General features: G+C 43.9%; 1 protein-coding gene across 1 annotated transcript; it reads left to right on the top strand.

Moving 5' to 3' along the window:
- Positions 1-2,012: 2,012 nt before the first annotated feature.
- LOC134344405 (NPC intracellular cholesterol transporter 2-like) lies at positions 2,013-23,061 on the top strand. Its single transcript, XM_063044131.1, has 4 exons — positions 2,013-2,227; positions 10,434-10,541; positions 16,990-17,162; positions 22,736-23,061. The coding sequence occupies exons 1-4, from the start codon at positions 2,134-2,136 to the stop codon at positions 22,820-22,822; spliced, it is 462 nt and encodes a 153-aa protein (XP_062900201.1). The 5' UTR covers positions 2,013-2,133; the 3' UTR covers positions 22,823-23,061.
- The last annotated feature ends 616 nt before the right edge of the window (positions 23,062-23,677 follow it).

The following is a 23,677-nucleotide window of genomic DNA, read 5'->3' as shown; positions in this document are numbered from 1 at the left end:
AATAACAGGCGGAAGAGACATTGGATACTGTTGGTTTTTTCAGAAGGCTTTTGACAAGCTGCTGCACATGAGGCTGCTGAGCAAGATACTGTAAGAGCCTATAATATTACAGGAAAGGTACTAGCTCTGACTGACTGGCAGAGAGCAGAGGGTGGGAATAAAGTGAGTCTTATCTGGTTTGTCTTCCAGTGACTAGTGGTTTTCTACAGGGGTTGGTGTTGGGTCCACTATTTTTTATATGTTAATAATCTGGATAGAATTAACGACTCTGTAGCCAAGTTTGCAGATGATGTGAAGATGGTTATGGGGCAGACAGTGTTGAGGAAAGCAGTCTGTGGGACTCTGACAGATTAGGAGAATGGGCAAAGAGCCAGTAGATGGAATACTGTGCAGGAAAGTGATTTATCGTGTACTTTGGTAGAAGGAATAAAAGTGTAAACCATTAAATGTGAGTGAATTGAGAAATTGGAGATGCATAGGGGCTTTGGAGTCCTAGTGCAAGGTTCCCTAAAGTTTAACTTTCAGATTGTGTTAGTAGTAAGGAAAGCAAGTCAGAGGACTAGAATATAGAAGCAAGGATGTAATGCTGAGATTTTATAAGGTCATATTTTGAATATTGTGAGCTCTTTTTGGGACCCTATCTCTAAGAAAGGATCTGCTGGTATTGGAGAGTATCCAGAGGATGATCCTAGGAATGAAAGGGTTAATGTATGAGAAGAGTTTGATGGCTCTGTGCCTATACTCACTGAAGATTGGGAGAATGTGAGGATCTCATTGAAACTTACTGAATATTAAAAGGCCTAGATAGAGTGGAACATTCCCAATAGTTGGCAAGTTTAGGATCAGAAGGCATAGAATCAGTTCATGAAGATTTCCTTTTAGAACAGAGATGAGGAATTGCTGTAGTAAGTGGGTGGTGAAGCTGTGAAATTTGTTGCCACGGATGGCTGTGGAGGCCATCATTGACCATATTTAAAGTGGAGGGTGATAATTCAGCGTGTCAAAGGTTATAGGGAGAAAGCAGGAAAATGGGGCTGGGGGGAAATAAATCAGTCATGATGGAATGGTGGAGCAGACTCAATTGGCTGAATGGCCTAATTCTGCTCTTACGTCTAAGGGCATATTTACACAAATCTATTGGCTTTTAATTAATGTGATATTTCCATTCCTATGTAAAATTAAAGATATGCTATCATATTTGCTTACAATAATCAACAAGCCACACAATCATTTGTGAGGTTATTACATTGGAGCAGCCTCCAAGCCCGGTGGTAGGGAGGATGGGGTAGGGGAGAAATCGGTGACAGGGGGCGTAATATTTAAACTGGGGATACGGGTGATAAAATTATAGAAACGCTCAGTGGATGGAGGCACATCAGTGGGTAGGGGAAACAGTTAAAATGTTTCACAGCAACACCCACAACATGCTGGAGGAACTCAGCAACTATAGAAGTGAGTGAACAGTTGTTTCGAGCCAAGATGCTTCTTCGGGACTGCAGGGGAAGGGAAGGAGGACAAGCTAGAGGTGGTAGGTGAAGTCAGGCGAGAGGCATTCAAATAGAAGCCGGGAGGTGATAGGTGGAAAAGGCTGAGTGAAAGGCTGAGTGGAAGGAATCTGATAGGAGAGGAGAGTGGAACATTGGAAGGATGAGGCGGTAGGGGAGGAGAACAGCTAGAGAACAAAGTGGCGAAATAAAGGAGAGGAGAGCATTACCGAAAGGAGAAGTGATTTCCATGCCATTAGGTTGGAAAATATCCAGAAGTACAGCTCCTCCTCCCTGAGAATGAGGAACTGGAAGCGAAGGAGGAGCCCGCGTCAGGATTGGGCGAGGAGGGAAGGAGTCCGTGTCGGGATTGGGTGAAGTAGGCGAATCCCAAATCGGGATTGGATGAAATTCGAAAGGATTTGCATCGGGATTGGCTGAAGCGGAGAAAGCTCAGGACAGGATTGGGTGAGGCGGAGAAATCTCTGGACAGGATTGGGTGAGGCGGAGAAAGCTCTGGACAGGATTGGGTGAGGCGGAGAAAGCTCTGGACAAGATTGGGTGAGGTGGGGGCAGCGGAGTCATATGAGGCCTCGGAGTTGGATCCGCTGTTGCTCCTTGCCTTGACTCGGCCGGATAGGGAAAGGACATGGAGCGCGGGTGTTGTGTGTTTGCTGGTCTGCTCGTCTTCCTGGGCTTATGGGCCCTGTCGGCTGCTGACCCGGTGAAGTTCATGGACTGCGGTGAGTGGTGGGACCTGGTGAAAACTTTTGGTATGGTGATTTGCTTCCCGTGCTCCCACCAAACTTACAGAGTTTCACTCCCTTCCGGTTCTCTTGAAAAGTTTATTAACCGCATGTGTTTTATTTACCGGTGAAATTAAAATGCTTCATCTGGACTTTGCGCCCCTCTCTTTAATTTCCAGGAAGACAAGAGTAAACGCGGGCCACCCACTGAATACGGTGCGAGAGTGTGCTGGCTGATTCGACCGGTCTCTACTTTAATAATAGGATTGAAATGGCATGTCGGGTGCTCTCTGTAGTTATTGCCATTACCTTTAGCGTGCATAAAGGATGAGAAGAACGCTAACTTTCCTGTGGTGGATCGGCGGGGTGATGGTGTGTGTGATTCACTTTCATGTGATGCAGACTGAGTGGGCTCCAGACAAATGTTTCTTTATGGAGTTACTGCTGATAACAGACTTGTTCAAAACAATTAATTGGCACTGAGTCGCATTTGTACAGATTCTAGTTCATTCTTCGTCATTTTGACTAATTTGATGTAACGTTTGTTTCACATCAGTACTTGGGAGATAGACGTACGAGACTGCAAAAATGCTGGAATCTGGAGTGTGGGAGGAACTCCGCGAGTGGAGCAGTATCTATGGCGAGTGGGGGTGAAGAAATTGTTTCGGGTGGAGACCCTAGAATAGGAGTGATATTAGTGGTGTTAACCGGAGATAGTTTCCTCTACAGCTGGCAGTTTTAAGACATTGTTCCATTTTCTGCACGTCCACAGCCACTTCCTTTCCCACCTACAATAAGGTTAGTATTGTTGCCTTCCCTCTCCCACCCTATCAGCTTCTCATGGGGAGTGCCTTAATAATGAAGAGCTTCGAGAATTGGCAGAGCAACGTATCCTGGATGAATCTGAGGGCACGGATGGAGAAGAGGAAACGCCAGCAGGACACCTCACCACAATATTCTTCAGCACTGGCTTCACCGCGATCGCGCAAGTCGTGGATTCATCGATAATAACCCTGACTGGGAGCGGAGCAATAAGGCAAAGAAAGGTGTTCTCAACATCATTTCCTGCTACCAAGAACTGATTCATGAGAGGAAACTTAAGAAAGGGCAGTCAAATCTCAACAAATACTTGAAGAAGGAGCCAGAGAGTTAGAGGAGGACCTTCAGCCTGGCCCCCCCTCTAAGATGTGATCACCACCCGCTTCCCCCCGTTGCTGCTGCTGCTCCACGGCTGTACAAGTTTGACCTATTTGCTCCGCGAATTACTGTGTATACATAAAATAATATATGATGTATCTCACTTTGATTCTTTTAATCGGGCACACATGTTCATTTACATAATGTTATAATGACCCTGCATATCGCTGATTTACATACTGCCCCACCCCTGAGGGACTCATCCTCGCCTTTGAGCGGGGTCTGAATGTGTAGAAATCCCTCTGTCCGGTTTGCCAGGAGCTTGCGAGGAAGGCCACTCAGCTCAAGTCCATGCTGTCTCTGAGACCAATCTTATGAGTCCTATTCCCCACATATTTGCTTGTAAAGAAATCTATCTCGATGCCCATCAACTTCCCCTGCTTCTCCTGCCACCCGCCCACACCAGGCAGTTTACAGAGCCCAGCTAACCTGCCAGTATGTCGTTGGGGTGTGGGAGGAACCTGGTACACTTGGGAACTTCACAGCAAAAAGGTGCAAAGTCCAGTCAGTGGGCTGTGTCCCTCTCCTGTTCTGACCGTAAGACACAGGAATAGAATTAGGCCATCTGGCCCATCGAGTCTGCTTGATATTTCAATCCTGGCTGATCCTTTTTTTTCTCCTCCTGAACCCCAGTTCTCAGCCTTCTCCCTGTAACCTTTGATGCCATGTCCAATCAAGAACCTATAAATCTCTGCCTTAAATACACCCAACAACCAGCTGCATGTGGCAACAAATTCCACAAATTCACCACCCTTTGGCTAAAGAAATTTCTCTGCATTGGTTTTGAAAGGGTGTCCTTCTATCCTGAGGCTGTGCCCTCTTGTCCTAGACTCTCCCACTGTGGGAAACATCCTTTCCACATCTACTCTGTCTAGGCCTTTCAACATTCAAAAGGTTTCAATGAGATCCCCCCTCATCCTTCTGAATTCCAGTGAGTACAGACCCAGAGCCATCAAATGGGCCCTGTATGATAATTTTTTCATTCCTTGAATCATCCTTGTGAACTTCCTCTGGACCCTGTCCAATGCCAGCACATCTTTTCTATGACAAGGGGCCCAAAACTATTTACCATACTCAAGGTGAGGCCTCATCAGTCCCTTATAAAGCCTCAGCATCATATCCCTGCTCTTGTATTCTAGATCTCTTGAAATGAATGCTAACATTGCATCTGCCTTCCTCACCACTGACTCAACCTGCAAGTTAACCTTCAGGGTGTTCTGCACAAGGATTCTCAAGTCTAACCCAAGTCTTTGACCTCTTGTTTTAAGGAAAGCCAGTTTGTTTTGGCATTTTACCGCCATTAGGATTCAACAATTTCAGATAAATCCACCTTTTCAATTTGTGTGGGATTAGAATGTTCTAATGATAGATCCTCATTTGGTACCATTCGTCTTGTTTTCTCTCTGCAGAGACTGTCTGGATACATTTGCTTTTGATTACTTTTATTTAGGTTTTAGATGAGACGCTGTTGTCAAATGCCCAAAATAGAGAACAATGCTGAGAGACTCTAGAATTTATTAAAGTAAATCATAAATGCAGATTCTGCAGATGCCTGAAATCCAGAGCAAAATGCTAAAGTGGATGAACTCAGCAGGTCAGGTAGCACCTGTCGAGAGGAATAGTCAACAAGTCAGGCTGAGATGCTTCAAGACTGAGAAGGAAGGGGGAAGAATAAGGGCGGGGGGGGTGTTTGTTTTGTCATGGTGAATGTCCCAGGACCTGCATTCTTATTGCTTTGTCTGCCACTAAACGTGCTGCTCCCTCCTTTAACACGTGAGGAAAGCAATCTCAGAGTTTGCTTACATATGGAGTTCCAGTGTATTTCCTAGTTCAGGTGGCTTGTTACTCGGTGAGCCTGCTAATGGCAAGATGCTCCATTGCTCGCTGTTTTCCTCCCTGGTGGCAGTTTAGGAAGTGCCAATAGCAGCCATCGCTCTTTACTTTTCAGTAGACATGGTGTTGACATAGTGAAGAGAAGCCTTTTTTGTTAGGGCATTGGATCTGTTGCTTTATTACAGTACTTCCATCTCTTGCGTCAATGGGATCTTTGGGTATGCAAATTGGCTAGAACTTCGTGCATAACTACGGTGACCTGTATTTCAGTTATTTCAAATGTAGTGTTTTGGCACACCCCACGCATTTTCTTCTATTGGCCTCTGGTGTTTGTTCAAGATATGACATGCAAAGCCCACGTGTCAGCAGTTGTTTGTTTTCTAGTATATTAGCAAATGTGTAACTGCCCAAGCGAGCGGGACTAGGCAGACACAGAAGCAAAACTTATAATAGCTTTTTCATAGCTCTTTAATTTTGCTGCCATGTATCGTTGGAGTTGGAAGACTGTGTGGATGGAAGGGAAGAAGAGGCTTGTTTTGTTGCTTGTGTTCTGCTCAACACCCTATGTTGGCCCCAGCATAAGTGACAACACTTGTGGGCTGCCCCCAGCACAAACTTTGGTGTGTAGGTTGTTGACACTTCGCTGTGTTTTGAATTACATGTGATTGAATCTGAATCTTTTCCGTCTTCTACAGAGAAATGTTCAGTCAAGAGGAACAATGTCTGTATATTCAGTACTATGCAGAAGTCTTAGGCACTGTAGTTTGATGTATGCCCCCCCCCCCCGCCGCTGCTGAAATTAAAGTTTAAAAAAATAGTTTGCTTCAGACAAAAAGTGAAATTTATTCCATGTCCCAGATATTTGTAGGAATTTGAATTCAGTAAAGGTAAGCTTCTGTCTGAACTGCAGTGACGTGGTGGCCTTCTGTGTGGTCTCCAGAGAAAAGGAATTCCTACCTAAAGGGTAGAAAGGGTTTGAGTTAAAGATACAAAAAGGAAGAAATAACAACAATAAATATCGAGGACTTGAGTTGAAGAGTCCGTGAAATTGAGTTCATAGGTTGTAGCAGCAGTTCAGTGATGGGGCAAATGAAGTTGCCCCACTGGATCAAGATCCTGATGGTTGAGGAGTTCTGAGGATCCTGCATTGTACCACCTTCCAGTTGGTTTGATAAAGCTGCAATTAGTAAATATAAAGAAGAAGAAGAAAGCCCTTAACTCCGAGTGGAGTCATCGGGACGCCGTCATGACAGTTTTTAGCAGGCTTTCTTATTTTTATGAGGCCGAGTTGCTAGCTCGACGCTCAACCCCGCAGGGATGGAAAGCGTGCAAGGGAGCCGGCTGGATTTGAATTTGGGAGCCTTCGCTCCGAAGTCTGGCGCTGATGCCACTATGCCACTAGCCGGCTTAATTAGTAAATATATTTTTGTTATAATTTTGTGGTATGTGATCTGCTATTTCTTGCTGACTGATAATTGTGTATGGGCAGTATTCACACAGCATTCACTCAATTGAAGTTTCTTTAATTGGAACATCATAGCGTTCCTGTTAGGTTGAACCCCAAATCATACTGACTGTGGACGTATATCGTTTATGAATGGTGGCCTCACCGCTGAGTCATGTGGCTGTTAGCAGAGTTAGCTAATGAGCCAACTTTTCATGAGCCTGGTGAGAGGGCTGCAGGTGGATAAGATGAGAGGCAGAGATGGTGGACAGCCAGAGACTTTCTCCTGGGGCTGAAATGACTAACAGAGGGTATAATTTAAAGGCATTTGAAGGAAAGTAGGATGGGGTTTCAGAGGTAGGATTTTACGCAGTGGTTTGTGGGTGAAACGTGCTGCCACAGATTGTGCCAGAGGCAGATACATTAGAGACTCCATTATTCTTTCAACCTCATGACTTGGGACAAAAGCCTGGATTAATCTTAGCATAGATTAAAAGTTCAGTGCAACATCTTGGGCTGGAGGGCCTTCCTGTACTTTAATGTTCTATGGTCTCTGTTCTGTGATAGACTCAAGGAGTTGTGGAGGCAGTTCTCAATGCTGCAGGGTGTATGTGCGACCATTAGAAGATGTGTCCAAGATCATGACTGATTCTAGACTGAGGAAATGTGGGAGCCTGCCATTGTGTGGACATTCTACAGTTCTTGATATTTGGCCCCATCACAAATGTTTTGTGGTTGGCAAATACTTGCAGTGGTTGTGAGGGGGTGCAGCTGCTCATTGGTGAGGGTGGTTTGAGGGTTGGGGAATGTTAAGGGCTGTGCTGGGACCCACTGCCTGTGTGTGAGAGTGTGAAGACACCCATCGTACGGAACTCATTCATTCAGGTGCCTTGCTGTTCGGCGTGCGCGATCTTGTCTCTTCATCCGTCGCAGTCCCTAACCCTCCGAATTGTAGTTGATGCCTCCCCTGTTTCTAACCATGATGTTATTCCGCCTTTCATTTTCATTCTCTGCCTCTGCTTTTTCCTTCCAGCTTTCCAGTTGTAACTAAATGTTCAAATGTGTCTCTTCGCATGTGGTGTCCAAAGAATTTTGATTGCTGTTTTCTGATTTTTTTTTAAGTAATGTACGTTTTGTTTTCGTTCTCTGTAGAACTTCTTCATTGGTTATCCTGTCCGTATATGATATGCGTAGCATTCTTCTGAGGAACCACATCTCTGCTGCATTGATTCGTTTTTCCATTGCGTTTGTGATGGTCCATGACTCGCAGCCGTACATCAATATAGGAAGAATGTAGCAGCTGAGAGTTCTAAGGCAGATGTCAATCGCTATCTTCCTGTTCATTAGGATGTTTCTCATTTCTGTAAATGCTGTTCTTGCCATTGCTATTCTTGCTTTTATGTCTCTTTCGCATTTGCCATCAGATGTTACCCATGATCCAAGGTGCTTGAAGTTGTGGACTTGTTTCAGGATTTCATTTGCCAATACAATCCTACAGTTTGGGATATCAGGTTTCTTTGATATTACCATTACTTCAGTTTTCTTTTTGTTTAAGGTTAGGCCAAGTCTTTCGGTCTCTGTGTTGATGGTAGATACTAGTTTCTGTAAATTTACTTCACTGTTTGCTATCAGTACTGTATCATTGCATAGTGGAGGTTGTTGATATTGTATCCTCCAGGTAGGTCTTGTATGGTTCTCATGATGTTTTCACTGTACAGGGAGAACAGGTCTGGTGATAGAACACAACCCTGTCTGACTCCTCGCTTTATTGGCTGATACTCACCCATCTCGTTGTCTATCCGTATGACTGTACTTTGCCAGTAGAGCTTCCTGATTATTCTGAGATCTTTTCCATCAATAATAATATTTTTAAGCATTTTCATGATGACTTGGTGTTTCACTGTGTCAAAGGTTTTTGTGTAGTCAATGAAACAGAAGTATAGGTCTTGTTGTACTTCTATTGACCTTTTGATAATATTCCTGAGAATACAAGTGCTGTTTGATGTTCCCCTGCTTTCAACAAAGCCAACCTGTTCTTCACTGATCTCTGGTTTAATTCTGTGTCTTATTCTGAGCATGATGATTCTAAGTAGAATTTTTGTGAGGTGGTTCATTAAACTAATTGTTCTGTGTTGTCCACACTCTGTTGCACCTGGTTTCTTTGGTAGTGCAATGAATATTGTCTTTAAAAGATATTCTGGTACTTTACCACTGTATATTCTATTCAATAAGAATGGTAATTTCTCTACATCAAAATCTTCTGGTGCTTCATGCAGTTCAACTGGAATGTTATCTGGTCCTGATGATTTCCCCTTTCGCATTTTCATAACATGTTCCACTTCTTCTTTCAGTACTGCTGGGCCCTCGTTGTTGCCAATATCAAAGTTGGCCTCTCGGTCTTTGTCGTCGTATAGGTCTTTGATGTATTCTGACTACTTTTGCATTATTTTTCCTTTTTCCATAATTGTAGAGCAGTCTTTTGCTTTTATACATCCTTTTGTTACCCCACTTTTCTTCCGATTTGTGACCTCTTTGATCTCGTTTGCTGTTGTTGGTCTTCTGCAATTTTTCTATTAACTCACATTTGTCCTTCAGCCACTTCTCTTTTGCTTCCTTGCACTTGGTTGTTATCTGTGCATGCAAGGATACATAGGCTTTTTCGTTTTCCTTACATTTTCTTCTTTGTTCCATAAGATTCAGAATTTCTTCTGTCATCCAATTCTTTATACCTTTTTCTGTTGTTTTTGGGAATCACTTCTGCTGCTTGTGTTATGCTGTCTGAGGTTTTCCCATTGTTGTTCTATAATAGTGATGTTTTGTAGAGCCTCGAATTTGTTCTTCACTGTTATTTGGAATTCATTTTTGATGTCTTTTTTTCCCTCAAAAGTCCCAAATTCAGCTTTGGCTCTACTCTTGGTCTTTTTAAGCTTTCTGTGTCCCAGGTACATCACGCTGATTATTGGTACGTGATCACTGTAGCAGTCTGCACCTGGATATGTTTTGCATGATTTCAGAGTATTTCTATGCCTCCTTATAAGCACGTAATCAATCTGGTTTCTGGTGTTATTCCCTGGTCTCTTCCATACGGAATAGTCATGCAGAATACAGCCCTGCCTCACTGGGGAACGCTGGCTAATTGTTGAAACAGAGTTGCTGCATTGCAATGTTTAAACACTTGTTACATTTAAAGTACTCTTCATATAACTTGAGTCTTTTCCCCCAGAATTGAACAGAACTGTTCAACAAGCAAATTTGTCTTTGAAGCTTAGTAAAGACTTTTTGGTAGTTCATTCTGAAATGTTTTCGTTAACATGTCAGATTCTTGAAGGTTCCCTTTCTTGCTGTGCCTAATCTACACGTGATTCCTCGCAGTGTGCTCTTCAAAACTGCCTGTTCACCATTTCCCTTCACTGAACCTCAACTGTATTTGTCATTATTTTCATTTCCTAAGTTTTATGGGGAAATGGTCTGGAAATGAGAGCTGTTAGCTCTTCACTGCAGCTATCACATGCTTCAAAACTATTTGTGCAATTCCACTCATGTGAGGGAAGGTTGCTGTTCATTGTTTGAAAGCCAGTGGTTCGGGTGGGAACTGTCTGAGGGCTAAAGTTCATTCTGGACATGGCCTGTTGCTGTACGTGCAGAATCCCTGTTGGTGTTCTGCTTCGATCTCTCATTACTTATCTGGGATATCTCTGAAATAACTGACATTAACTCTTGTTGTTTCAGGTTCAAAATCAGGGAATCTTACCATGGTGGATATCACTGCCTGTCCTTCCTTGCCATGTCAACTTCACAAAGGAAAAACGTATGGTGTGAACGTCACCTTCATTAGCTGTAAGTGAGGTTGCTGTGCTCAACCGCCTGTGTATGGAAGCCATGCTCTGTTCTGTGGAGTCCATTTCTGTTCAGAAAGAACTTGTCCAATACAAGTGAGCTGTTTTCACCCTGTGTAACACAAAATGCTGGATGAACTCAGCAAGTCAAACAGCATCTATGGAGTAGAATAAATGTTTTGGGTTGGGACTCTTCCCGACTGGAAACAAGGGACAGAAGCCGGAATGCAGTTGATAACTTGCATGGCTAAACCAACCTTCTATGTAACTGATAAATTGGATAAAGATCTAAACTTTATTCATTACTTTAAAATAGTAAAGTAGTAAAATACATCCACATCAGTTTTAATATCAAAGGTATGTCATAAAATTGTTAACTTTACAGCAAGCAGTGAAATGAAATACATTATGAATATTAAGAAACTGAATTATAGTAAGTATAAATATGTCTATTAAATAGTTAAGATAAAATAAATAATGCAAAAAAAGGAATTTTAAGAAAGTAGCGATAGGGTGTTCATGGGCTCAATGGCCAATTATGAATTATTTGGCAGAAGGAAAGAAGCTGTTCCTGAATAGCTGAGTGTGTGCCTTCGGGCTTCTGTACCTCCTACCGTATGGTAACAGTGAGAATGGGGCATAACCTGGGTGGTGGGGGCCCTTGATGGATGCTGCCTTCGTAAGGCACCGCTCCTTCAAGATGTCTTAGATATTACAGAGGCTAGTATCCATGATGGAGTTGACTAATTTTACAAGTTTCTGCAACTTTGATTTTGTGCAGTAGCCCCTCCGCGCCCCCCCCCCCCAAATAAGGTCAGGCAGCATGGCGGTTAGTGCAATGCTTTATACAGACAAATGAAGATCAGGGTTTGATCAACACACATCAAAGTTGCTGGTGAACGCAGCAGGCCAGGCAGCATCTCTAGGAAGAGGTACAGTCGACGTTTCAGGCCAAGACCCTTCGTCAGGACTAACTGAAGGAAGAGTGAGTAAGGGATTTGAAAGTTGGAGGGGGAAGGGGAGATCCAAAATGATAGGAGAAGACAGGAGGGGGAGGGATGGAGCCAAGAGCTGGACAGGTGATAGGCAAAAGGGATACGAGAGGATCATGGGACCTCCTGGGAAGAAAGACGGGGGGGGGGACCCAGAGGATGGGCAAGGGGTATATTCAGAGGGACAGAGGAAGAAAAAGGAGAAAGAATGTGTGTATAAAAATAAATAACAGATGGGGTACGAGGGGGAGGTGGGGTATTAGCGGAAGTTAGAGAAGTCGATGTTCATGCCATCAGGTTGGAGGCTACCCAGACGGAATATAAGGTGTTGTTCCTCCAACCTGAGTGTGGCTTCATCTTTACAGCAGAGGAAGCCGTGGATAGACATGTCAGAATGGGATGTGGAATTAAAATATGTGGCCACTGGGTGATCCTGCTTTCTCTGGCGAACAGAGCGTAGGTGTTCAGCAAAGCGGTCTCCCAGTCTGCGTCGGGTCTCGCCAATATATAAAAGGCCACATCGGGAGCACCAGACGCAGTATATCACCCCAGCTGACTCACAGGTGAAGTGTCGCCTCACCTGGAAGGACTGTTTGGGGCCCTGAATGGTGGTAAGGGAGGAAGTGTAAGGGCATGTGTAGCACTTGTTCCGCTTACACGGATAAGTGCCAGGAGGGAGATCAGTGGGGAGGGATGGGGGGGACGAATGGACAAGGGAGTCGCGTAGGGAGCGATCCCTGCGGAAAGTGGGGGAGGGGAAGATGTGCTTAGTGGTGGGATCCCGTTGGAGGTGGCGGAAGTTACAGAAAATAATATGTTGGACCCGGAGGCTGGTGGGGTGGTAGGTGAAGACCAGGGGAACCCTATTCCTAGTGGGGTGGCGGGAGGATGGAGTGAGAGCAGATGTACATGAAATGGGGGAGATGCGTTTAAGAGCAGAGTTGATAGTGGAGGAAGGGAAGCCCCTTTCTTTAAAAAAGGAGGACATCTCCCTTGTGCTAGAATGAAAAGCCTCATCCTGAGAGCAGATGCGGCGGAGACGGAGGAATTGCGAGAAGGGGATGGCGTTTTTGCAATCAGGGTTTGATGTTTGATTTGTACTACTCTCCAAGGAGTTTGTAAGTTTTCCCCATAAAAGGGCAGGTTTGCTCTCAGATGCTTGGGTTTCCTCCCATGTTCAGAAGATGTATGGATTAGGGGCTGTGAGTTGTGTGCATGTTATGTTGGTGCCAGAAACGTGGCAGCCATCAGTTGCTACTTCAGCGCAGTCTGCTGATTTGATTTGAACCAAAGCAGTGTAGTTCACTCCATGCCTTGATGTGCATGTGACAAATAAAGCTAATCTTAAAAAAAAACAAGTGTAATTGGATTGGATGCATTAGACACTATTGCAAAAATCACAAGAAAGAAATGAGATGAAGGGAAAATGCAGAAACAACCATTTATCTCTTTGAGGCAGTTCGTTGGTCACGGTCAACCATGGATGTTGTGTGCCAGCTGTCTATGTAACATGCACGCCTGTACACAAACAGGTCAGGGTAGTGCCATATGGGGAACAAGCTGTTGCCCAGATACCAGGCTCCCCCCTCTCCACGCAGCTGATGAATCCAAAGGAACGGCAGAGACCGATGCAGTTTAGCCCCAGCAGCGTCGCAGGAGCTGCCAGTCATCGTTGAACTGAATTAGGGACTCGAGCTCCAGGTGTTTCTTCTATTTTTACTCCTGAAGCCTACCCCTTGAGTGGGTATAGCCGCAAGGCAGTAGAGTTTTCCTGTTAGATGAGCTACCAACCGTGGGTGATGATCCCCACCTGCCTGATGCGACTGGTTCTCGTGCTCCAGCCTGTGCACCCGTGGTTCCACTGGGCTTGGTAACTAGCTACATGTGAGGGCCAGCAGCTGGACTTGGTTGTCACAAGCTATTTGAGGCATAAGCCATTGGGAGCATTCAATATAGTGGGAGCTTATTCCCCACGACCACACCCAGCTATGACAACCTCAGGGAATCTAACCATTTATAAAGCATTGGTACTAAAGAGCGATTTGGACTTTGCGAAAGCTGTTTTTTGTAATTCCTGCTGGTGGTTGTGGCTGTCGTAGTTGAGTGGGAAGTGGCTACAAGAGAGGAAGCATAGTCTTCGTTTTTGGAGTGGCAGCTCTCTGGTTTCTTTCGATCTTAACCAATTCATTTCTCCGTAGCTCTGTCCAGCTTTATGTGATATGGTCTCTGAAGTGGGGTTGTACTGGAGGTGAATGAACTGCATTGTTATCTCGTGCTGTAGTTTCCAATATTTATATATTTACAACTTTCTGTATAGTTTTCTTTGAAACTACCGTTGCGAAAAAGTTTATGAACTCTTTGCAATTACTGGTTTTCTACATTAATTACTGTGTGGTCTGATCTTCATCTGTCCCAATAATAAACAAATGCAGTCTACCTAAACTAAAAACACACAAACCATTGTACTACTTATCAATACTGAGTACTCCATTTAAACAGTCTCAGTCTAAGTTCAAAAAAGTATGTGAACCTATGGGGAAATGTCCTTGTGCAAAAGCTATTTGGAGTCAGGTGTTCCAAACAATGAGATTGAAGGTGTGGGTTATGGAGGTGCCCTACCCTATTGTTTAAAATAAAGACACCCAGTCAGGTTACTGATAGAGCCTGCTCTTCCCAAGAAAGACCATACCTCAATTAAAACAATTTTCAGAGGACCTTTAGAAGAATAATTGTAGAGATGCATGAAGTTGAAAAGGTACAAAAGCATTTCTAAAGACCTGAGTGTTCATCAGTCCGCAGTAAGAGAAATTGTCTAGAAATGAAGGAAACTCAGTACTCCCTAGGAGTGGGCACCCTGCAAAGGTCACACCAAGAGCACAATGTGCAATGCTGAAGGAACTGAAAAGAACCGAAGTGTAACAGCAAAAGACTTGCCAAAATCTCTAAACTTGCTAAAGTCTCTGTCCATGTATCCACTACAAGAAAAGTAAGGAACAAGAATGGTGTTCATGGAAGGACACCACAGAGGAAAATGCTGCTGTCCAACACAAAAGCATTGTTGCTTGTCTCAAATTTGCAAAAGACCACCTGGATGTTTCACAATGTTTCTGGGGCAACGTTTTGTGGACAGGTGAGACAAAAGTTGAACTTTTTGACAGAAATGCACGCCACATTGTTTGGAGAAGAAAGGACACTGCACACCAACCCTCATCCTCATCCCAACTGTGAAGCATGGTGGAAAGAGCATCGTGGTTTGGGACTGCTTTGCTGCCTCAGGGCCTGGACAGCTTGCAATCGTTGAGGGAACAATAAATTCAAAATTGTCTGAAGGCCACTTTACAGGAGGATATCAAGGTAGCGGTCTGTCACCTGAAGTTTAATAGAAGTTGCATAATGCAACAACATAATGATCCAAAAGTCAACAACAATGGTATAAAAAGAAAATTTGTCTTTTTGGAATGACCAAGTCAGTCCAGATCTTAACCCGATTGAGATGGTGTGGCATGTCCTGAAGAGAGCTGTTCATACAAGGTATCCCAGAAATATTGATGAACTGCAACAGTTTTGTATGAAGGAATCGTCTACAGTTCCTCCTCGCCATTGTGCAAATCTGATCAGCTACAAGCCAGCGAGCACTGTGAGGGTCATGTTTTTTGACTTCTCCAGTGCGTTCAACACCATCCGCCCTGCTCTGCTGGGGGAGAAGCTGACAGCGATGCAGGTGGATGCTTTCCCGGTGTCATGGATTCTTGATTACCTGACTGGCAGACCACAGTACGTGTGCTTGCAACAGTGTGTGTCCGACAGAATGATCAGCAGCACTGGGGCTCCACAGGGGACTGTCTTGTCTCCCTTTCTCTTCACCATTTACACCTTGGACTTCAACTACTGCACAGAGTCTTGTCATCTTCAGAAGTTTTTGGATGACTCTGCCATAGTTGGATGCATCAGCAAGGGAGATGAGGCTGAGTACAGGGCTACAGTAGGAAACTTTGTCACATGGTGTGAGCAGAATTATCTGCAGCTTAATGTGAAAAAGACTAAGGAGCTGGTGGTAGAGCTGAGGAGAGCTGTTTCCATCCAGGGGGTCAGTGTGGACATGGTGGAGGATTACAAATACCTGGGGATACGAATTGACAATAAACTGGACTGGTCAAAGAACACTGAGGCTGTCTACAAGAAGGGTCAGAGCAATCTCTATTTCCTGAGGAGACTGAGGTCCTTTAACATCTGCCGGACGATGCTGAGGATGTTCTACGAGTCTGTGGTGGCCAGTGCTGTCATGTTTGCTGTTGTGTGCTGGGGCAGCAGGCTGAGGGTAGCAGACACCAACACAGAGCATCATAGGAAGTTATTCCTGCCTGTGGCCATCAAACTTTACAACTCCTCCCATGGAGGGTCAGACACGCTGAGCCAATAGGTTGGTCCTGGACTTATTTCATACTTTACTGGCATAATTTACATATTACTATTTATGGTTTTATTACTAATTATTTATGGTGCAACTGTAATGAAAACCGATTTCCCCCGGGATCAATAAAGTATAACTATGAAATGTTCAGTAGAGGGTTTGCTGCTAAAGGGGGTTCTATCAGTTATTAAATACAAGGGTTCACATTGTAGTCTAGACTGTGAATGATTAAACAATGTGTTCAATAAAGACACGAAAAGTACAATTGTTTGTGTGTTATTTGTTTAGGCAGATTGTGTTTGTCTATTATTGTGACTTGGATGAAGATCAGGCCACATTTTATGAGTAATGCAGAACATCAGGTTACTGCAAAGGGTTCAGACTTTTTCTTGCAACTGTAAATTGAAATGATTACATTCTGAGACTGGAACAAGAAAACATGTTAACCCTGCTCTCCTCTTTACTTACCTGTTTGGAGTTCCGAGCCAGCTACAGCTGTAGTCTACACTTGCTGCATTGCTAGCTGAGTCTTGAAGTTAAGTTGGATTGTCACAACATGTGATCAATAATTAGGAGCTTAATTCATGCAGCAAAGCTATGGGCAGTTCAACAGATGAACCTACTACTACCTCACAACTTGGTCAATTGGCCCTTGTGTAGGCAGGTGCAGTGGAAATTGAAGTCAAGTTGATGGGTGTGCGAGAATAAAAGTAAGGGGGTTGGATTGTTCCGAGACCTGCTGTAGATTCAAAAGGATAAACAACTTCTATGTCAAGAATTCCTCAAGGTGTAAATTCCTGTATGACTCGTGTAGAGATTGGTAACGTATATTACAATTAAGTGCATAGATTCTGGTGAATTGATATCATGGTCACTTGCGGGGATGGGCACGGCCATTTTCTCCCCAACTCCTCATTTCTGCCCACTCCTGTTTTATCTCAAGCTCAGAGATGTGGGAGAGTTGGATTGTGAATAGGGCTTTTGTTGTGCTATTTTTGTGTCCAAATTGGAATATCTTTCTAACTGAACTACTTCTTATCTTTCAGTAACTACAAGCAAAACGAGCAAAGCTGTGGTTCATGGTATCCTGTCTGGCATTCCACTTCCTTTCCATCTCCCTAATGATGATGGTTGTAAATCTGGAATTCAGTGCCCTATTCGAGTAGGTCAGCAGTACAACTACATCAATTCTTTGGAGATCAAAGAGGAATATCCCTCAGTAAGTATCCTCAGAATTGATAGTGAAATGTCCTGACTTTATGTGCGTGCTTGTTGAATGTCAGGCTAAATAACTTGTGGGCCAACTAACCATATGTATGTAGTCATTTGGAATAAGGATGCAGTTTGGGGATCTTTCCAATGGATCTATCCTCTCCTGAATACTAGAAAAATGACAAATGTTGCCAATTCACGATGGAACTCATGAAATGTATACATTCATCAGCTGCCCAGAATCCAACCAACATGTGCTGAGCGTTGTCGAAGTAACTCTTTACCGATAATAAAACAAAGTAGAAATAATTAGCCCCAGAACACATGTATTCTTAAGATTCTTTTTATTTTACTTGTGCACAAGGAGAGAACACACTAGTCTGAAATTTGAACAGAAAACTGCTATTTTTATTCAGAATTGGCTTATCATTTACCGATATTGGTCATTGTAAATTGTATAGTTTGAATTTCTTAACTTGCAAGATCAATCGCCACTCACAATAGAAGTTTTAACAGTTAGTGGAAACTTTGAGAGGACTACCAAAGTTAAAGACAATAGAGCCATAGTTGGGTATGTTTCACATCCCTCCGATACTCATCTGAGTACCTCCCCACCCCCCCCAACATCGAGGCTATGCCTCAGGAAGATCTTTCAGGAAAGGTTTCACTCATCTTGCTGCAGTTTATCTCAGCTGTAGTAAGCACAGGTGTCTCTGGTGGTCTCACTTGACTAAAACTGCTCCAGGTAATCCTTGCCTTACCACGACTTCCGCAGCCTCACTCCTGTGACTCTTGGCTGGTAGAGGTTAACTGTGGACAGAGTCCTAGAGACTAATGAGATGTATTTTAAAACTTCAATGGGAGGTGAGGATGGGGAATTGCTGGGGCTCTGACAGATTCTGAAATTTTTGCTAGTCACAGATGCGATATCAGCCATTGATTTATTACAGTCATGTGCACCTAGATACAGAGAATAACATCTGTTTTCCATGCCATACATAATCACATTGAGGAAGTAATAGGAAATTAGAATGCAGATAATAATATTACAGTTGCAGAGAAAGTTCAGGTAGACAAACTATTGTTTGATAACTGAATGGCAGCAAATGTGATGTTTTTATTCAAAAGAGGCTATGGAAATAAACTCCCAGGTCCTTAAATGCCCAGCTTAATGTCAGCAGGAACAAAGTTATCAGATGATGTTCTGTAGAACAAGAAAGATTAAGTTGCACTTGGAAAGCCATGGATCAGTCAAATGGTCAGCATGGTTTTGTTGGGGGGGGGGGGGAATCCCGTATCATTAGTTTGATTGAACTTTTTAAAAACTGTAACAAGGTGTAGTGATGAGGTTGTGGCAAAGTTCGTGGATGCTACAAAGATGGATGGAGGGGTATAGGTAGTGATGAGGAGGCAATGCAATTGCAGCAGGACTTGGACAAATTAGAAGAATGGGCAAAAAAATGGCAGATGGATTAAAATGTTGGGAAATATGTGATAATGCATTTTGGTAAAAGGAACAATAATGCAGACTATTATCTAAATGGGGGAAAAGGTTCAAACATCAGAGGTGCAGAGGGACTTGAGAGTCCTCCTGCAAGACTCCCAGAAGGTTAATTAGCAGGTTGAGTCTGTGGTAAAGAAATAAATGCCAACATTGCATTTGCCTTCAAGGGGAATAGAAACAAGAGGTTATTGATGAAACTTTATAAGACACTGGTCAGACTGCAGTTGGAGTGTTGTCGACAGTTTTGGGTCCCTTATCTCAGAAAGGATGTGTTGTCATAGAGTCCAGAGGAGGTTCACAAGGATGATTCCGGGAATGAAGGGATTAACATGAGTGTTTGGCAGCTTTGTAGAATGGTGGGGTGGGGAGTGATCTCATTGAAACCTACTGAAATTTGAAAGGACTTGATAAGGTGGATGTGGAGAGGATGTTTCCTCTGGTGGGGTTATCCAAAACTAGAGGGCAGACCTCAAAATCGAGGGGTGACCTTTTAGAACAGAGGTAAGGAGGATTTTTAAGCCGAAGTGAATCTGTGGAATATTTTGCCACGGACTGGTGGAGGCCAAGTCTGTGGGTGTTTTTAAAGCGGATGTTGAAAGATTCCTGGTTGACTGGGGATATAGTGAGTGGGCAGGTGTATGGGGTCAAATGGGATCTGGGATCAGCCATGATGAAATGGTGGAGTGGACTCGATGGGCTGAATGGCCTAATTCTGGTCTTATATCTTGTGGTCTGTGTTATAAAACTGCAGGAGTAGCCAGGCTTACTCATAATGTGGAATTTCTTCCCACTAAAGCTATTAGCTATGAGGGAAGATCGGATAGGCTGGAAAAGATTAGCTGAAGAGAGGTGTGATTGATGTGTTCATAATTAATTGGCCTTGATGGAATAATTATAACCCCTTGGCAAAGGAGTTGGGGGGAACGGCTGTAGATTTTAAAGTAATTAGTTGAAAGATCAGGGATCAAGTGAATAAAATTTCTTCTGAATGGATGGTGGGAATTTGGAACTTGGTTCCTTGAAGGTCAGTGGAGCCATAAAATTTCATAATTTAAAAAATGTTTGGAGGTCCATGACCTACAGGCTTTAGACCTGGAGTTGGAAGGTGAGATCAGACATATGGGACTGAAAGACCTCCTTTGTGCCATAAATACATGGAATAGAAAATTAACAATTGTGTGTGTTTATGGAAGAAGGGAGTCAGGAGTAAATGATTTCCCAAGTTGCTTGCTACAAATAAAAGAATAGTGAAAAGTAATTGAACTTTCTAAAGTCTGATTTGCAATGTGTAAAATTCTTTTGGGAAACAGAGGGGACAAGAAAAACACCTTTTGCTGTTGATAGCTAGAGGTCCCTGTCCTGATACTATTTGTTCACTATACCCCACTCATCTGTTCTGGTTTCTCTTCTGCATTTGGCATCTTTAGCTATTAATAAGGGGAAACTGTAGACTGTAACCTCTGTCAGGTAGTTGTGGTTTCTGAATTCGTTGGGTCTGCAGTGATCTCTGGTGGTGGGGAGGGGGGATTAATTAAGGCCATAGGTTAAATTCTGGCAAACGGGGGTTCTGGTGGTTATAAATCTTGTGATTTTTGGATGTCAAGATTAAGCTACACAATACTTTTTTCTTTGTACTGTCTTGCATAATTATGCTTGGCATGATCTGTCTGGATCAGTACCTGTAACAATAACAAACCCATATACCTCCTCTTATTTACCCCTCGATCGTGACCCCACTAAGGAGCACCAGGCCATTGTCTCCCACACTATCAACGACTTTATCCGCTCAGGGGATCTCCCATCCACTGCTACCAACCTTATAGTTCCCACACCCCGCACTTCCCGTTTCTACCTCCTACCCAAGATCCACAAACCTGCCTGTCCTGGCCGACCTATTGTCTCAGCTTGCTCCTGCCCCACCGAACTCGTTTCTGCATACCTCGACACTGTTTTATCACCCCTTGTTCAATCCCTTCCGACCTATGTTCGTGACACTTCTCACGCTCTTAAACTTTTCGATGATTTTAAGTTCCCTGGCCCCCACCGCTTTATTTTCACCTTGGATGTCCAGTCCCTATATACTTCCATCCCCCATCAGGAAGGTCTCAAAGCTCTACGCTTCTTTTTGGATTCCAGACCTAATCAGTTCCCCTCTACCACCACTCTGCTCCGTCTAGCAGAATTAGTCCTTACTCTTAATAATTTCTCCTTTTGCTCCTCCCATTTCCTCCAAACTAAAGGTGTAGCTATGGGCACCCGTATGGGTCCTAGCTATGCCTGCCTTTTTGTTGGGTTTGTGGAACAATCTATGTTCCGTGCCTATTCTGGTATCTGTCCACCACTTTTCCTTCGCTACATCGACGACTGCATTGGCGCTGCTCCCTGCACGCATGCAGAACTCGTTGACTTTATTAACTTTGCCTCCAACTTTCACCCTGCCCTCAAGTTTACCTGGTCCATTTCTGACACCTCCCTCCCCTTCCTAGATCTTTCTGTCTCTGTCTCTGGAGACAGCTTATCCACTGATGTCTACTATAAGCCTACTGACTCTCACAACTATCTGGACTATTCCTCTTCTCACCCTGTCTCTTGCAAAAACGCCATCCCCTTCTCGCAATTCCTCCGTCTCCGCCGCATCTGCTCTCAGGATGAGGCTTTTCATTCTAGGACGAGGGAGATGTCTTCATTTTTTAAAGAAAGGGGCTTCCCTTCCTCCACTATCAACTCTGCTCTTAAACGCATCTCCCCCATTTCACGTACATCTGCTCTCACTCCATCCTCCCACCACCCCACTAGGAATAGGGTTCCCCTGGTCCTCACCTACCACCCCACCAGCCTCCGGGTCCAACATATTATTCTCCGTAACTTCCGCCACCTCCAACGGGATCCCACCACTAAGCATATCTTTCCCTCCCCCCCTCTCTCTGCATTCCGCAGGGATCGCTCCCTACACAACTCCCTTGTCCATTCGTCCCCCCCATCCCTCCCCACTGATCTCCCTCCTGGCACTTATCCATGTAAGCGGAACAAGTGCTACACATGCCCTTACACTTCCTCCCTTACCACCATTCAGGGCCCCAAACAGTCCTTCCAGGTGAGGCATCACTTCACCTGTGAGTCGACTGGGGTGATATACTGCGTCCGGTGCTCCCGATGTGGCCTTTTATATATTGGTGAGACCCGACGCAGACTGGGAGACCGCTTTGCTGAACATCTACGCTCTGTCCGCCAGAGAAAGCAGGATCTCCCAGTGGCCACACATTTTAATTCCACATCCCATTCCCATTCTGACATGTCTATCCACGGCCTCCTCTACTGTAAAGATGAAGCCACACTCAGGTTGGAGGAACAACACCTTATATTCCGTATGGGTAGCCTCCAACCTGATGGCATGAACATTGACTTCTCTAACTTCCGCTAGGCCCCACCTCCCCCTCGTACCCCATCTGTTACTCTTTTTAATGCACACATTCTTTCTCTCACGCTCCTTTTTCTCCCTCTGTCCCTCTGAATATACCTCTTGCCCATCCTCTGGGTCACCCCCCCCCCCCGTCTTTCTTCCCGGACCTCCTGTCCCATGATCCTCTCGTATCCCCTTCTGCCAATCACCTGTCCAGCTCTCGGCTCCATCCCTCCCCCTCCTGTCTTCTCCTATCATTTTGCATCTCCCCCTCCCCCTCCAGCTTTCAAATCCCTTACTCACTCTTCCTTCAGTTAGTCCTGACGAAGGGTCTCGGCCTGAAACGTCGACTGCGCCTCTTCCTATAGATGCTGCCTGGCCTGCTGCGTTCACCAGCAACTTTGATGTATGTTGCTTGAATTTCCAGCATCTGCAGAATTCCTGTTGTTTCCATATCGTTATCAGTTGGAGACTGGTGATTATTTCCAGAACTTTCTGGAAAATGGCTAGTGCATTTAATAGTGTTACCGGATATGGTTTTAGCTGTTAAGTGTCTGTTGTCTCTGAATATGTGAGGTCACCAATGGAGTGAGGCATGAAATTGAAAAGTTTTGATTGTTGCAGATGGTTCTTTGTGATATGCTTATATGACAGCATTTCCTTTCTATCCCTGCAGGTTAAATTGCTGGTTAAATGGCAGCTGCAGGACGATAAGGACAGAGACATCTTCTGTTGGGAGATTCCCATTGAGATTTCCAGCTAAATCACCAGCTCTAATAACAGCTGATTTTTTTTTTCATTTTGAAGATTGTTTAATCAACTGCACAATGGAAAATTAAGCCAAACTGTACAAAAGAACAATTTTCATTTAAGAACTTGAACAAATTTGTAATTTCATAATGTCATTTTTTTAGAAATTCTGTGACATGTTCTTGACTTTTAATATAGATCAATTTTGTAAACTAACCCTGCATGGACCAATAATAAAATAAGACAACTATGTTTGTGCTTAAATCCATTTTAGTCTGAGACATGAGGTTTCATTTTAGTATCTATTTGCTATAGGCCCTCCAATAGCCAAAAGGACCCTGAGTAGCCAATAGTCAAATTCTGGAAAGGTACAAAAATAAGAGGGTTGTTGGCACGAGTGACTTCAATGTCCTTAATAATGATTGGCACCTTAGTGCAAAAGGTTTAGATGAGGTAAAATTTGTGTCTAGGAAGGATTCCTGACACAGTATATGCATAGGCAAACTAGAAGAGAAGCCATACTACAGGAGTTCCTAACTCTTTTTTTTAAATACCATGGACCTTGATCTTCAACTGCGGAGTCTGTGGCCCCCAGGTTGGGGAACCTCCACCACACCGGATCAAGTAGCAGGCAAGTGGATAATAGAGCTTCTCAAAGGAAGTGTCAGGAGAAATTGATGAAGGTAAAGTGTTGGATGTGGTATATATGGATTTTAGTAAAGTTTAGCAAGGTTTCCATGTTAAACTCATTCAGTGACTCAAAGCATAGGAATTGTGGCATGAGGTGGAGTCTATTCTGCCTGCCTGGAAGTTGGTTCTACTGGTGTTCTGAAGGGATCTGCTCTGGGTCTTTTTTGTTATAAATGAC

This window comes from Mobula hypostoma, chromosome 1 (assembly GCF_963921235.1).
Source record: "Mobula hypostoma chromosome 1, sMobHyp1.1, whole genome shotgun sequence".
Lineage (NCBI taxonomy): Eukaryota > Metazoa > Chordata > Chondrichthyes > Myliobatiformes > Myliobatidae > Mobula > Mobula hypostoma.
This window is presented reverse-complemented; position numbering and strand designations above follow the sequence as displayed.